General features: G+C 38.7%; 3 protein-coding genes across 6 annotated transcripts in view; 1 reads left to right on the plus strand and 2 right to left on the minus strand.

The window, feature by feature from the left end:
* The window catches only part of sugct (succinyl-CoA:glutarate-CoA transferase), a 339,439-nt gene extending 335,292 nt beyond the window's left edge, over positions 1 to 4,147 (minus strand). For both annotated transcript variants that reach the window (XM_089125903.1, XM_039667426.2), the window contains exon 1: positions 3,765 to 4,147. The gene's annotated coding sequence lies outside the window, so the exon portion shown is untranslated. The remainder of the gene's footprint in view (positions 1 to 3,764) is intronic.
* bdh1 (3-hydroxybutyrate dehydrogenase 1) lies at positions 89 to 11,132 on the plus strand. Its single transcript, XM_039667430.2, has 5 exons — positions 89 to 438; positions 1,190 to 1,300; positions 1,618 to 1,753; positions 5,158 to 5,310; positions 6,679 to 11,132. Exons 1-5 carry the CDS (start codon positions 226 to 228, stop codon positions 7,143 to 7,145), a joined length of 1,080 nt encoding a protein of 359 aa, XP_039523364.2. The 5' UTR covers positions 89 to 225; the 3' UTR covers positions 7,146 to 11,132.
* An 827-nt stretch (positions 11,133 to 11,959) lies between these two features.
* nck1b (NCK adaptor protein 1b) overlaps positions 11,960 to 16,094 on the minus strand; it is a 60,657-nt gene continuing 56,522 nt past the window's right edge. For all 3 annotated transcript variants that reach the window (XM_089125905.1, XM_089125906.1, XM_089125907.1), the window contains one exon: positions 11,960 to 15,881. In XM_089125905.1, the coding sequence (XP_088982031.1) occupies positions 15,681 to 15,881 (201 nt within the window). In that variant the 3' untranslated portion in view covers positions 11,960 to 15,680. The remainder of the gene's footprint in view (positions 15,882 to 16,094) is intronic.

Raw genomic sequence — 16,094 nt, forward strand, 5'->3', positions numbered from 1 at the left:
TATATATTATATATATATATTATATATTATATATTATATATTATATATATACGCCCCTTAACCGTGTTCGCTTTATTTCGGCTCTGGGTTAAGATACTGTAGTTTGCGTATCTTTGCATAATTCATAAACTGTGGGTCCACGGCCCCGCCTCCGCCAGAGCTGTGTGAACACAACAGTGAACAGAGAGTTTTGTGAGCAGCAGAGAGAGAGCAGTGCTGGTCAAGATGGCGTCTCTGCGGATGCTGAGAGTCTCGCTTCTCGTCTTCTTCTCGGTGTTCCTCACGCTCGTCCTCGGCTTCGGCCTGCCGTCAGTGCTCAACCTGTGCGCGCGGGCCTGCGGGTTCCCGGAGACCAGCGTCACCGAGTGCATAGTGCTGGTGTACGCGCTGTTCGTGCTGTACGTAGCCATGCCTCGACTCCCCCGCGGGACACTGACGGTACAGTACACTACACTACACTACAGTACAGGCAAACTCATGGTGCGTGATATAGACATTTATGCAGCGCATGTGTGGCATGAATGGTAGTATTATGCAACATATATTTATATATTATGTATATTTGCTTGTTATTTATTTAGTTTATTTTATGTAGCTATAAATTCATCAGCTATAAAAATTGGTCCTGCAATAAATGTATAACGTTATACAAATGAAAATGCATGATATTGTTTTTTTGTATTTTGTCTTTTAATTTCAGCCTTGATAGTGTGAATGAATGATCGAGATATCAGCTATAAAAATGCATGCAATGTGTGTGTGTGTGTGTGTGTGTGTAATTTGTAATTTTAGGGACAGGTTAAAACATTTTTTTAGGTCATGTAAAAATAATTACATGTTATATTATAACATTATGTTATATTTCGTATGCTTTGTTACATTGTATAACATAGTTATTATATAAAAAGTAATATTTTGTTGTTATTTTTATTAATTATTTTATTGAAATGAATTTTAGCTAATATAAAGTACCTTTATATTCTAATTTATGGTAACACAATCATTCGAGTTGATTTATCTTTTAAACTAAAGCTGGTTATTTTATCAATGACGACTGATTTGAGATCAGCTGACCACAGATTGAAAACCTCCTTCCCGCTCAGACGAGGTGTTGTTCCTCCCTCGCCGGGGCAGTGGATTGTTGGCACACATTATGAAATATTTACATTGTGTAATATTTCCTCTTTAGGCTGAAGGGAAAGCCGTGCTGGTGACTGGCTGCGACTCTGGGTTTGGACTGGCCTTGGCTAAGCACTTCCACAAGCTCGGCTTTACTGTGTTTGCAGGTTGTTTGTTTAAGGTAATGGTTCACCTATTCCCACTCGAGCTTCTGTTGCGCATCAGTTGATAAATAATCAGAAAACCACCGCAGGCATAAAGTCACGGCCGCTTCAGATGATGAAATATATTTCACAAGATTCTTGCGAATCATTCTTACGTAATGGCAACACGGTGTTCTGTGTGAAACCGTTTCATAATTACAGCAGTATGTCCAACTTTTCATATCACGGTTATGTAATATTATTATGATATTGTTATTTGTTGATTCAGAGTAATGGCACAGCCTGCAGTGTGTGTAACGTCATGCTGGTTTATTGTGTGTGTGTGTGTAATGAGGATGGAGATGGTGCGCAGGAACTGGAGCGAGTTCATTCGGAGAGGTTAAAGGTCGTTCAGCTGGACGTTTGCAGTGAGGAGCAAGTCTCTCGGGCGCTTCAGTTTGTCACTGATAACCTTGAAGACTCGGAGAAAGGTGAGGCTTGAGACAATACTGATGAAAATAGCCACATTTTTTTTTTTACATTTATTTTAATTATAAAATAATTTATTTTATTTTTTCTTATTTTTTATGTAATTTCTTTCTATTTTGGTTAGTTAACAGTGTTATTTTAGTTTTCATTTTAGCTATATTATATATTTTAAATAAGCTTTCATTTTAATAATTTTTTTAGTTTTCATGATAATTTCATATAACATTTTATATATTCGCTATGTGAATTTGTCCTTTTAATATTATTATTTTAAATATTGCTATTTGTGCTTAGTTTGTTTTTATTTATTTATAGGTAATAATTTAACCCTAAAACCGTATTCTGGACAAATGTGGGCAAAATAGTTTTGATTTATTTTTAAAAAATACTTCCCTTGATCTGAGCCATACAAGGCTACTTTTCCTAAGTTTGCCTCCTGAACACACACACAATTTTTTTTTACTCAGTTCTACAATGTTAAGTGGGTGAAAAAACCTCCTTAATTTTGTATTTGGGTCAAAAATGGGCACCCATAGAAATGAACGGGAAAAACTGTAATTTAGAGCAGTCTAAAATAAGCTAAAATAAGACACCAGGTGACAGCAAAGTCACTTCATCTTTAGGTTTTAGCTCTAAGAACGTATTGGAATGATATTTTAATGTAGTTAAAAAAAATCAAACAAAAAACATAAAAATAAGCATAATTTACATAGAAAATATGGTACTTTTTGAAGTAAATAAATTCAAAAATACCCCCAAAATAAAAAATAAAAAACACCATAAATGGATAGACAAAACTTTATCAAAGACAGTGATATAACATTTATAATAAATAAAAATTAGGATCACACCTGAGTCCTCTGTGCCCACATTTGTCCACAATTACAGGATTAAGGGCTTGCAGCTTTTGGCCCTCTAGTGGTTAAAAAACAAAACTGCATGCATTTTGCAGAAGAACAATGTTTTGATTGTGCATAATTATATTAAATAACACTGCTCATAAAAACATGCACTGCTAGGCTTAATAGATAAAACCAGTTTAGATGGAGAGGATCTCAAGCTGACTATCTGAAGACGTACTGTAGCTTTAACCATTAATAGATTCTGTACTTTTCTTACAACAATTCTTACAGCAACCTCAATGAAATGACTCAGTAGACAAATAGATAATGGTAATATACATATGGTAATTCACCTGTTCAATAATATACCTTACACACCTGTCGAATAATAAAAACACCTTCATCTCTGCGTCACTTTTACAACATTTAAATCCCTCAGTCTCGCCATCTCTGAAAGCAAGCTAATGTTGTTTCTTGTTTTATTACGAGCGCTGTGGCGTTCTCTTTCTCTGTTCTGTTTTTGTTTTTTTGTGGAGATTTATCGGCTTCATGTTCTTCAATATGTGAACACTTTTTTAATTTTTTTAATTTTTTATATACAATTATATGCAGATTTATTTTTTTTCTATTAAAAATCAGGCCTGTCAGTATATTAAAATGATTGATTAGTTGATGCAACGTTTTCCAATTTTCAGAAATCGGAATGATTTTGTATGATGAGTTAAAAAAAATTATCGTGTTAAATACATGCGAGTCATATCTTGCACGTTGCACCGATACTTCAAAAGCATCGCGATTCTCGGAAATTAAACGTCCTTTAAAAAATCCTAAATGTATTAGTCCTGCTCCCCATGGACGTGTGCGTTTGCGGCCACTGCCCGCAGGTCAAACTGTGCAGAATGCGTTCAGTCTGTGTTTAAAATCTGCTCCAGTCGATGAGACCGTCTGTATGTGTGTTCAGTTCAGTCTTAGGATGTTTCAGCTAGTCGTTAGATGTGTCAATGGTTTATGATGACACAGGAAGTATCCTCATAAACCATGTTCACGTTGTCATTATACACATTTATGTCCCCATAAACCGCATACAGGAACTGTGATGGCGTACCACCACTGGGACGTATCGGTTTACTTATTTGACAAGCTATCCAACCCAAAGAAACTTGAATTGTACCTTTTTTGCAGTGGATGAGATGGAGTTCCAGCAGGTAGTATCAGACAAAGGATGCATTCCAGTAATCCAACAAACGATTGGTAGTTGATTGAAGAAAGTTGGTTAAAAGGCACAACTTAAATGTCAAAACTAATGTCCAAGTAGTGTTCAATTGTGATTCGATAGCTAAGTAAAGAACTGTATGCTTGTACGTTCCAACAGCTTCCTTGTTCTTTTCTTGTGTTTGAAAAAGTGAGAAGCGGCCATCTTTTTATTCAAACATTCTGACCAACTGTCAAAATAAAAGTCCCTACAAAATAAAGGATCCTAAATCTAACAAAACATTCCAGTGCTCCACTAGCACAACAATTTAGATTAAACTAAACTCAAAATAGCTCCTACAGGAACACACAACTGCAGCCTGATCCTTTAGTGATCAGTTTGTCTTCAGTTTAAATATGATTTATTTCATCATATTCAGGAGAAACATAAGGATCAGCTTCAGTTTTGAGTTTATGTTGGTGAATATTAATGTGCTTTGTAAACTAGTTAACTGGTTTATAGTGTTATGCCCTATTTTCAAGGAAATATATGTTGCTCATGGATCTAGTCATCTGGTTTATAGCACATGTGAAAAGTTATTACCAGCCATTAATCTGAAGAGTGCTATTAACTATTAAAGCTCATTTGATTAGAGAGAATAATGACTGTCAATCACTGTGCCACACACACCATCTACGGCTGTGTAGAATCAAACGACAGATGGCAGAGGAAATGTGGAAATATCAGCTAAACCGGCGAGATCAGAAGTGAAGAGGATTGTCAAAACATTATAAAAATCCTGTTTCTGAAACTAAATGGCCAAAAAGGAAAACTTACCGGTCATGGTGATATAATAGTCTTTTATTATTGCTCTAATGTTGATAATTAAATGCATCACAGTTTAAAACCTGCTGTCAGCTGATTTCTACTTGTACTGTTTTTAAGATGAACAATGAAAATATTTTTCAGATTTACAAAAGTGAGTAAAAAAAGTGAAATATATATATATACTGTTTTTAGCATTGATAATAATCATAAATGTTTCATCAGATCATCATAATGTGATTTCTGAAGGATCATGTGACACTGGAGATTGGAGTAATGACAGTTACAATCACAGGAATAAATTCCAGTTTAAAATATATTCATATAGAAAACAGTTATTTTAAATAATAAGATTTCACAATATTACAGTTTTTACTGTATTTCTAATCAAATTTTGCCTTTGTGAGCAGAAGAGACTTCTTTCAAAAGCAAAATATATAAAAATCTTGATTATTCCAAATTATGACTTCCAGTGTTTGTATATATTTCACAACTGTGTGAATGTGCTCAGGATGTCTGCTCATCTGTGTGTGTGTGTGTTGTGCAGGTCTGTGGGCTGTGGTCAACAATGCTGGCATCTCCACGTTCGGTGAGGTGGAGTTCACAAGCATGGACACGTATAAACAGGTGTCAGAGGTCAACCTGTGGGGAACCATCAGAGTCACAAAAGCCTTCCTGCCTCTCATCCGCAGGGCCAAAGGTGCAGTAAACATACGCATGAAAACGGGCATTTGTTTAAATGAACTTTGGGCTACGGAGTATATGTTATTTGGCTCAGATTAACTCAAAAGTTGCATAGGAATGTTAATATTTTTGCTTCTGTTAATTTGTCCCTGAATTAAAGGAATGTTTGGATCTGAATGGATCAATGATTAAAGCAAATGGACTTTGGAGTGTGTGGCCTGACACACACTTTCACTGTGTTCAATTTTGTGATCCAACATTTTCAGTGAATTTTTATATTTTTTAAATTGTTGTAATGATGCTAAAAACTCTTTCTTCACCAGCGTAAAAAAAAGGTTGCCAGCCACCGCCAGCATTTTTGATCCTTTTCACAAAACTTTCATGGGGCCCCAGAATATTTTGTTGTATAAATATATCTGACAATGATATAAATCAAATTAAAGGACAGAGCCTCTGCTGAGAAAAATAAAAACACTTAAATAAAACAACATTTTGAGCAAAAAGCTGATGTTTTTGTCAAAGACTACATCTGGATGGGATTCAGAACGATGATCGAAACACAGATGGAGTCTATCGAGTGCATCAACACCCCTGAAGCTTCACAGTCCTGCCGCTCGTCCTGAGTCGACACTTCATTCAGTAACATCAGGCAGTTTTGTTTTATATGCTGTTTCATTTTAATGGTCGCGTTATTTTACATATACATCTGCTTACATACACTGTAAAAATGAATATGCTTCATCTAATCAAAAAACTGTGGCAACAGATTACAAGCAATATTATTAATTAAATTTAACAAATTAGAATTGAGTAATAATTAATCAAATTAATTGCTTAAAAGTTAACCATTTAACATGAGTAAAATTTACAACAACGACCAAAAAAACATAAATTTAAGTCACCATTATGGTGATCAGTGTTTGTTTTAAAATGACGGTTTTCTCCTTCAGTGATTCTGCTTGTTAACATCAGGTGTCTTCAAATGTTGGCAATATAAAATAAAGAGTTCTTGATTAATCTTTAAAGGAATTAATTTGATTAATTATTACTCAATTCTAATTTGTTAATTTTAATTAATAATATTGCTTGTAATCTGTTGCCACAATTCTATTGATTAGATAAAGCATATTCATTTTTACAGTGTATGATATCACCTTTTTTCTGCTTCGTCTTCGCCTGTGTTTTGATCAGGAGATTTTGTACTCTTTCAGAAGATGCGTAATAGCGCCCCCTACCGTATAACAGTAAAAACACAGAAAGACAGACAGTTTCGTCAATGGCGAGGAAAGGGTTAACATATTTTAAAATAGAAAACAGTTATTTAAATTGTAATTGTGTGTAGTCCTCTGCACCGCTCTTAACTTTTTTTGTCTTTTGGTCACAGGTCGTGTGGTGAACATCGCTAGCATGTACGGCAGAATGGGAAACGCTCTCCGATCCCCTTACTGTGTTTCCAAATATGGAGTTGAGGCTTTTTCTGACTGTCTCAGGTATGAAATGAAGGCTTGGGGCGTCAATGTTTCCATCATTGAGCCCGGAAACTTTATCGTGGCCACAGGCATCCTAACGCGCGACATAGTCACGACAACAGCAGAGAAGCTGTGGAAGGAGGCGCCCCCTGGTGTCCAGGAGGACTATGGGAAAGCCCACTTTGAGCAGTACATGGCTCTTATGCGCTCCTACTGCAACAGCGGCCAGCGAGAAGTCGAGCCGGTTTTAGACGACATCACGGATGCCATCATGTCCAAACGGCCATACACACGGTACAACCCTATGGAGCCGCACTGGTGGATTCGCATGCAAATAATGACCCACTTTCCAGCGGCCATCTCTGACAGACTCTACTTCTGATGAGATGCCAGCGTCCTGCAGTCCAGTATATCGGCACAGGGATCATCAATGGATTGTTAACATATGCCATAATGACACAGTCGAATCAGTATACAACTGTAATTAAAAAACAAAAAACAAAAAAATTACACAAATCTTAAAGTGCCCCTATTATGCTTTTTTAAAAAGATATTACTTTTCATCTAGTGTGCAATACAGCAGTGTTTGACTGTAAAAGGTCTCCAAAGTTTCAAAGATTAGAGTGCAGATACATTATTGTCTCACAAAAGAAAGAAGTGATTCTGGACTTCCATGAAACGAGTCAGTGATTCCAGCTTTACTTCCTGCTGAAATCGACCTAGCAATGTAGAGCAGACTAATCACAACAGACTGGGCCATCTGACCAATCAGAGCAGAGTAGACCAATTACAACAGACTGGGCCATCTGACCAATCAGAGCAGAGTAGGTCAATCACAACAGACTGGACCATCTGACCAATCAGAGCAGAGTAGACCAATCACAACAGACTGGGCCATCTGACCAATCAAAGCAGAGTGGGTCAATCACAACAGACTGGACCATCTGACCAATCAGAGCAGAGTAGACCAATCACAACAGACTGGGCCATCTGACCAATCAGAGCAGAGTAGACCAATCACAACAGACTGGGCCATCTGACCAATCAGAGCAGAATAGGTCAATCACAACAGACTGGACCATCTGACCAATCAGAGCAGAGTAGACCAATCACAACAGACTGGGCCATCTGACCAATCAGAGCAGAGTAGACCAATCACAACAGACTGGGCCATCTGACCAATCAAAGCAGAGTAGGCCAATCACAACAGACTGGGTCATCTGACCAATCAGAGCAGAGTAGACCATCTGACCAATCAGAGCAGAGTAGGTCAATCACAACAGACTGGGCCATCTGACCAATCAGAGCAGAGTAGGCCAATCACAACAGACTGGGTCATCTGACCAATCAGAGCAGAGTAGACCATCTGACCAATCAGAGCAGAGTAGGCCAATCACAACAGACTGGGTCATCTGACCAATCAGAGCAGAGTAGACCATCTGACCAATCAGAGCAGAGTAGACCAATCACAACAGACTGGGCCATCTGACCAATCAGAGCAGAGTAGACCATCTGACCAATCAAAGCAGAGTAGGCCAATCACAACAGACTGGGTCATCTGACCAATCAGAGCAGAGTAGACCAATCACAACAGACTAGGCCATCTGACCAATCAGAGCAGAGTAGACCATCTGACCAATCAGAGCAGAGTAGACCATCTGACCAATCAAAGTAGAGTAGGCCAATCACAACAGACTGGGCCATCTGACCAATCAGAGCAGAGTAGACCAATCACAACAGACTGGGCCATCTGACCAATCAGAGCAGAGTAGACCAATCACAACAGACTGGGCCATCTGACCAATCAAAGCAGAGTAGGCCAATCACAACAGACTGGGCCATCTGACCAATCAGAGCAGAGTAGGCCAATCACAACAGACTGGGTCATCTGACCAATCAGAGCAGAGTAGACCATCTGACCAATCAGAGCAGAGTAGGCCAATCACAACAGACTGGGTCATCTGACCAATCAGAGCAGAGTAGACCATCTGACCAATCAGAGCAGAGTAGACCAATCACAACAGACTGGGCCATCTGACCAATCAGAGCAGAGTAGACCATCTGACCAATCAAAGCAGAGTAGGCCAATCACAACAGACTGGGTCATCTGACCAATCAGAGCAGAGTAGACCAATCACAACAGACTAGGCCATCTGACCAATCAGAGCAGAGTAGACCATCTGACCAATCAGAGCAGAGTAGACCATCTGACCAATCAGAGCAGAGTAGGTCAATCACAACAGACTTGGCCATCTGACCAATCAGAGCAGAGTAGGCCAATCACAACAGACTGGGCCATCTGACCAATCAGAGCAGAGTAGACAATCTGACCAATCAGAGCAGAGTAGGCCAATCACAACAGACTGGGTCATCTGACCAATCAGAGCAGAGCAGGCTCTCGGAGAAGAGGTTAAAGGCCAATTTATACTTCTGCGTAGGGTGCGCGCGGTTGGTACGGCGTAGCATACGCACAGTCCCATACCGCATACCCTTCGCCGTACCCTGACGCGCACCTCTTTAAAAATGTAACTACACGTTGCGACGACGCGGACCGCAAGATCGTGATTGGTCGGCTTGGTAGCATCGCATTTCCTCCTACGTATTTCCGCATGTACCATCTCCTCCGACGTCTTCTCTCATTTCTGCCTTTCAGTTTTAGTAATTTCACTAAAATGAACTGTTTTTCCACCTCAATAAGATCCAACTCCAACATGATCCTTAGTTAAAATAGCGTAATGGGGCACTTTAAAGGAATATTCTGGGTAAAATACAACACTCCATGTATGGCCTATTACAGGAAATGAGGTCAACATCAGACGAATCAACATTATTTTGCCCCAAATATTCATTTCTGAATGAAAACTTTTAACGGTTTAAATGTATGCACTTTGATTCACTTTATCATATTTTAATATTTCAACACTATACAGTGTTTTAATTTGGTCGTGTAGACATTTCTTCCGAGCGATCACAGATAACCAGAGGCTGAGAGCCAGAAGCAGTGAAGTGTCCCGGTGGACTGGTGATGTGGCAGGAGTGTGTGTGTGTGTGTGTGTGTGTGTGTGTGAGCTTCCTCCGTCACTGCTGGAAGGACAAACACAAGAGGGTTACAGGCCCACACATATTCCCTTCCAATCTGGATCATGTGATCATGAGATATGATGTCACTCGCCATCCAGATCTATGAATAAACTTTTGAATGTTGAAATGAATCATGTGTGCGTATGCACAATCCCAAATTGCATATTTCTGTTATGCAATAAAATGATGTCTTTTGCTGGAGAGGGTGTGTAGAGACTGGCTGTGTTTAAAATAGCACCCTAACACACTATTCTTACTGTTGCTGCGGTGTATACAGTTTATGTATACATATTTATATTTACACAAAAAGTTTGGGGTCAGTAAGATCTTGTAGTGTTTTTGAACGTCTGCATTCATTTGATCATAATTACAGGAACATTGTGAAATAGTATTACAATGTAAAATAATCCTTTTCTATGTGAATATATAGTAAACTGTCATTTATTCCTGTGATCAAAGCCATGCTACTTTTTTCTGGATTATTTAATTATTTAAAATAGAAATCTTTCGCTACATTGTATGATCAAATTAATGTGTCCTTGCTGGAAAATAGTATTAATTTAATTTACAGGGTACTAAAAATATTGCTTGACCCCAACATTATAAAAACACAACATAAAAGTGAAGACGCCACTAAATTATTGTGAAAACAATGTAATATAATACAGTTAAAATGTGAGTAATAAAGCCTACTTGTTTACTTAATCTCTGAAAATATACATCATATACAATGAAGCTAAGCTATTTTCAACATAGCCAGAATGCTAGAAACAACCACACCATAAACCTGTGCTTGGAAACATGGGTATCTGCCTTAATTTATTCATTTAATTGTATGATGACTTTAAGAGTGATACATTTAAAGACTGCTGTGGTGGATTCAGCCTGGGATTACTGAAATTATTGTGAGAATCATCACGAACCGTTCCACAAGATACAGTATGGCAATTAAAAAAATAAAAAAAAACACTATTTGAGATTCACGAATACAGATTTTACACACTGTATGTGTAGGGTGGGTGGGTAGCATGTGAACTAGTGTGATGTATTGCATGTTTGTAAAGTCTGCTGTTGGCCACTGGAGGGCGCAGTTGAGCTGGCATCTTTACAGCCATCAGACTCTTGAGGAGGCATGTTCACACTAACATTATCGTCAAAAAGTGTAATAATTGAGGAATGTCTTTAGTCATTTAGACATTATGTTAGTGCCTAATAAGGAAAGACAGTGTTGGCTTTCCGGATTAATTTCCTGCTAATGTCAAAACAAATAAAGTCAATGCGAGTTTCAGTAGGCCTACATTCTTTAAAGACTATTATGATACTTCCACCACACACACACACACACACACACACACACACACACACATATATATATATATATATATATATATATATAGTGCTAATGCGGATGACCGTACTGTATTATTAGCTTACATTTGCCTGCAACGTCAGGGTTTATATATATATATATATATATATATATATATATATATATATATATATACACCCTGACGTTGCAGGCAAATGCAAGCTAATAATACAGTATGGTCATCCGCATTAGCACTATATATATATATAGTGCTAAATGCGGATGACCGTACTGTATTATTAGCTTACATTTGCCTGCAACGTCAGGGTTTATATAGCCTATATATATATATATATATATATATATATACACCCTGACGTTGCAGGCAAATGTAAGCTAATAATACAGTATGGTCATCCGCATTAGCATTTTAGGGATTTCCACTGTCTTTGGTTGCAAAATCATGGAGAGTATACATTTTTGTATTTAGGGAACTATGCAGACGCTTGTCATTTGAGTCACACGGTGTCCCTCCTGTTCTCTCTCTATAGCAACATGTTTCAGTATGAATTTTGTTTTTGTCTTAATTGTGTCACGCACAGCATGAGTGAAGTCATTATAATTCCCAGCAGGTCTTCATCAAATGCCATCATTGTAATTTCCATAGCAGTGGAAGATAAACTCATGCAGGATAACATTTTCAAATGACATTTACTCTAAGCCTTTATATGTAGCCTACTTCCTAACCATTTAAATTCCGTGACGCCACATTTTCTGCTCTGGATGACATAAAAGAGATGTCAATATTGATTTATGTTGTTTATTTCTTCCTTTGTACAGATCAATAAATTCCTATTACATTAGAGGAATGGTATCATCTTCATGGAGACAGTGAGAATACAACTACATTTCATTTTCACAACACCTCCGTGTCCATGAACGGTTTGTCAGTCCAAATCAGATTTTTGAGCATATCCGATTGGAAACCATATTTAGCAAGAGTAAACGGCACTTACGGATCAGTTTCGAGCTACATTCATGTGTGGTTTGAAATCCTATTCAAATCGCATTTCTGGAGATCCGTTTCAGTCGGACTGCTCTGATCGGATTTCGCGTGGTTTATGTCACTTTCTCACGCCACGTAAAACGTAAACACGTCAGACATTGTAATAGAAACAAAACTGTGTTGCAAAGTGCCGGTCGAGAGAGACGACGACAATAAAATGGAGACGTGATTTTAAAGCGGCAGAGTCGACAGCACGGAATAAAACCTGACACAGTTCTGCACATAGTCATGTTGAAAATAAGACAACATCTGTATTGCAAACCCCAATACTTGGCGTATGCCTACCAAGGCAACGTCATTGCCATAAAAACCAAAGATATTCCGGAAAACCAAAGCGGGGAACAGTTGCGATACACAATGTGGACAGTCAATCGTCAAGATAAGATTCCAATCGGATACACAAATAGATTCAGTCACTAAATCTATATGCTTGAATTGATCGTTAGAGGATCCAGAGGATTGAACTAATGGCGCTTTTTCACTGCATGGTTCGGATACGGCACGCTTTGGCGCTTTTCCACTGCAAGTTATGATACGGTATGGTACGACTCGCTTTAAATGGTACCTGGTCTGTACCATACGGGTACTAAAATTTAACGTGAAACACTGTAGATCACAGAATCGTCACTACCAGGGTCATTGTATTTGCGACCAATAGAGCATCACAGTCCCGCCCACAGCCGGTGCCGGAAGTAAAAATTCAATACAATTTCTCCATTGACATTTGGGATATAAGCCATAAAAACGTAACCATACATGGTAGACTTAAAACCAGCTACGGCTGTACTAAGTGATTGTATATGTGCATATAAACGCCAAAAGATCATGGGGCACTAACTTTGTTATAAGATAAATCCCTTTTATTCGCGATGTACTGGATAAGTACTTCATTACCTAAAATCCTGAACAATCCCACAGTGATGCATCTGATTGGTGGAAGTCGTGTCACGTGTCTGAAACCCCGCGAAGGTACGCGATGACTGAAGATCGCGTAATGACGTAGGGCTAAGTTCATTGGTTGCCCCTTAGAGACGCCCCCACGCCATTGGATATACAGTAGCCAATGGCGCACCAATGAGCGAGCCAGATGCTCAATATTTTAGCATGTGCATAAGCTTCAGTAAATCAAGGAAAAGGAGTTTTCCGGCACATTCACTATATAAATTCACTAGAGGAAATAGCAATAAAAATGTTTTGATTTAAATTGACCAAAACAATAGAGTGCCAAAGTGATGACGTCACTTTGTAGGACAACTCGGAAGCTAGCGGCGCATGGGTTCCCTTGATCAAAAAGCTATGCATTTTCCATATAAGCTAAAAATGCTTTGGTGGACACACTGCCTAAGATTGGACAGTTGGTTTAACCCACTGAACTTAAATATGGCTTTTAACCTGACTAAGGTCCAGATGGTAAGGTCACTTCAGTCAGGAGGCAAATCAGGATAAGTTCCCCAATGGGAATGTTTGTGTGACCAGGACATGGTCCGTGCACATCAGTCACTTATCAGGGGCACATTGCGCACATGCAAAGCTATACTCAAACAACAATGTGCGGATCTTAGAATAACGAAGAGGAACACCAAACCATTGGTTCCAACAACTGAGATGAAGGCACAAGCTATGTGATGAGACAACACATCTCAGAAATCCCTCCTCCAAAACAAATGGATCTCAACTGGTACGTCACAACCCAAAACTGGGTAATGTAACTGACAAGGTCTTGCTGGATGTTATTATCCAATAAGGTCTGGCTGCTTGGAATCCTTAAACCATCAACAAAACTACTAAACTAAAGAAAAATTAAAATATTGTTTGGTACTGTTGAGTCATCACTTTGTCCTGAAGCAAAACCAGTTGAGACCCACTCTCCTTAACACAAAGTGTCACATTGACAGAAATCTGACATTTCCACTAAATCCAAGACTAAAACGCTCGACCAAACTCTGCATGTCTTGGCGATTTTTCCACACACTCCTCAAAAAACCCTTTCCTCAACTCTTGCCTCAGTCCGGCTCCAAACAGCTGGAGAAGTGATCATGGTAATAGTGATGGTGTCCTGGAGGAGAGCCCAGATCATCACCCTCCTCATGAGAAAAGAAGCGTCCATATTTTTCCAACTTGAAATGGAGACGTGTCCAGGGAAGTGTCTTTTCCATTGCCTGGTCCTCCAAACATACTTATCTATGAAGTTTTACATAAAAACATCTGATCCTCAATGGAACATCTCTCACCGTTTATCACAACCTGATGAAAACTACAAGGAAGCAGCACTGCAGATCTTGATCGCCAAGCGAAGTAGATGCTTCCTTGAAACCAGAGCTCACAATGCTGCCTTCATTCATCTTCTACGCTACAATACCTGCTTCATTTGAGACAGTGAGCAACCAATTGAGTGCCAAACAAAGCACCTAATTAAGCTTTAAACCATCGATAACAAAAAGTCACTCGTTTTGTCAAAAGAATTGCAGCTTTGATCTCGAAAGACAGCTTTATTAGTAAAACACTGAATGATGAAAGACCTATTGTGTGCACCAATGTAGTTTAATCTTCTTTAGTCATGGCATTGCAATTCAGGCTCCAATGAAGATCTGCAAGTCTTGCACAAACTCCCAGGTTCATTCAAATACATGTCTAGTAGAAGACATCAATCACAGCTAAGCTCTTTGAAACAGAGATTATCATCAAAACATCATATGTATGGCATAGCATGGATTCTAACAGTTCCAAGATGTGTGGATAACAAATTAAGCACTAGCTGACAGGCCTCAATAATTTGCACCTCGATTGTCAAGGAAGTAGAAATTCTGCAACTTTACCCCTCAAAAATATCGTAGTCATCCTAAATGAGACTAAAAGCTTGATATAAGTTTGGAAACATTCAGATGCAAGACTTCCATTATTGATTGCAGTTCAAGTTTAATCTGTGCCTATATCTGAATATTCTGGCAATTCATTGTGGTAACTCACTTGTAATGTTTGAGCATTTGGCAGAAAATTAATTCCTAATAAATATAGCAGATTAGGTCAATTTCAATAGTTCTGTTTCATTCAGGCAATGCAGGCAGTAACAGACAGTATGTGAGACCTTTGAAACATGTTCTTCTGCAGCGAGGACTTCAACAGCAGACACTTGAAAGTAGAGTTAAAAAAAAAATTGGCAGGGAAGTTCAAGAACAAATGAACAATACATTTTCGAAATGAATGAAAAGAATATATTAACAAAAGACCTAGTTTTTAATTCTAATACATGTTAACATCAAAATACATTGCATCACCTATGGTCTAAACACTGTATTTTGATACATTGGGCGTGTCCCTCAATGAAATGAGCAAGTTTCCGAGCAAATGAACGGGAGTGTCATTGTCCATCTCTCCCTGTACCTCCCTTTCATGGAATGCTTGATATTCCCAGTCTGTCTAGAAGTGTAGTCCTTGTTAACTGGATATTCTTTCTACTGGGATCAGGAGGAAGCCAGAGCCTTGACCAGGTAGAGTTTGTCGCCCTGTTCGCTGGTAAAGATGGGCGCCTTTTTGTAGTGTTCCACCAACTCCTCCATTGTGTTAAACTTGCGCTGTCCGATGCAGTACAGGTTGTCCTTCAGCTGGACTTTGAAATGCTTGTTTTTGGACTGAGCTTTCAGTGATATTGAAAAGTCATTGGGCTGGAAAAACAAAAATGTAAAGAGAAAGGGAAGAAATTGTTAATTTAGACCAGTAATCTCAAAACTCAAAACACAGTGAGGTACTTACTGTGCGTTCACACCGGACACAAATAGCGCATCAAATTCACGTCTACCGCGTCTAGTTTGACGCTTGACCACTTTGTGTTAATTTGTGCGTCATGGTCAGTATCGAAACCCGTTGGCGGCCATCTT

Source organism: Pimephales promelas, chromosome 22 (assembly GCF_988280905.1).
Source record: "Pimephales promelas chromosome 22, fPimPro1.hap1.1, whole genome shotgun sequence".
Lineage (NCBI taxonomy): Eukaryota > Metazoa > Chordata > Actinopteri > Cypriniformes > Leuciscidae > Pimephales > Pimephales promelas.

Bases quoted from the DNA above. Each gene is read 5' to 3' on its own strand.
- bdh1 (XM_039667430.2), top strand. From the start codon at position 226: ATGGCGTCTCTGCGGATGCTGAGAGTCTCGCTTCTCGTCTTCTTCTCG. The intron at 1,754-5,157 runs GTGAGGCTTGAG...TGTGTTGTGCAG, and splicing joins CCTTGAAGACTCGGAGAAAG to GTCTGTGGGCTGTGGTCAAC. The intron at 5,311-6,678 runs GTGCAGTAAACA...TTTTGGTCACAG, and splicing joins TCTCATCCGCAGGGCCAAAG to GTCGTGTGGTGAACATCGCT.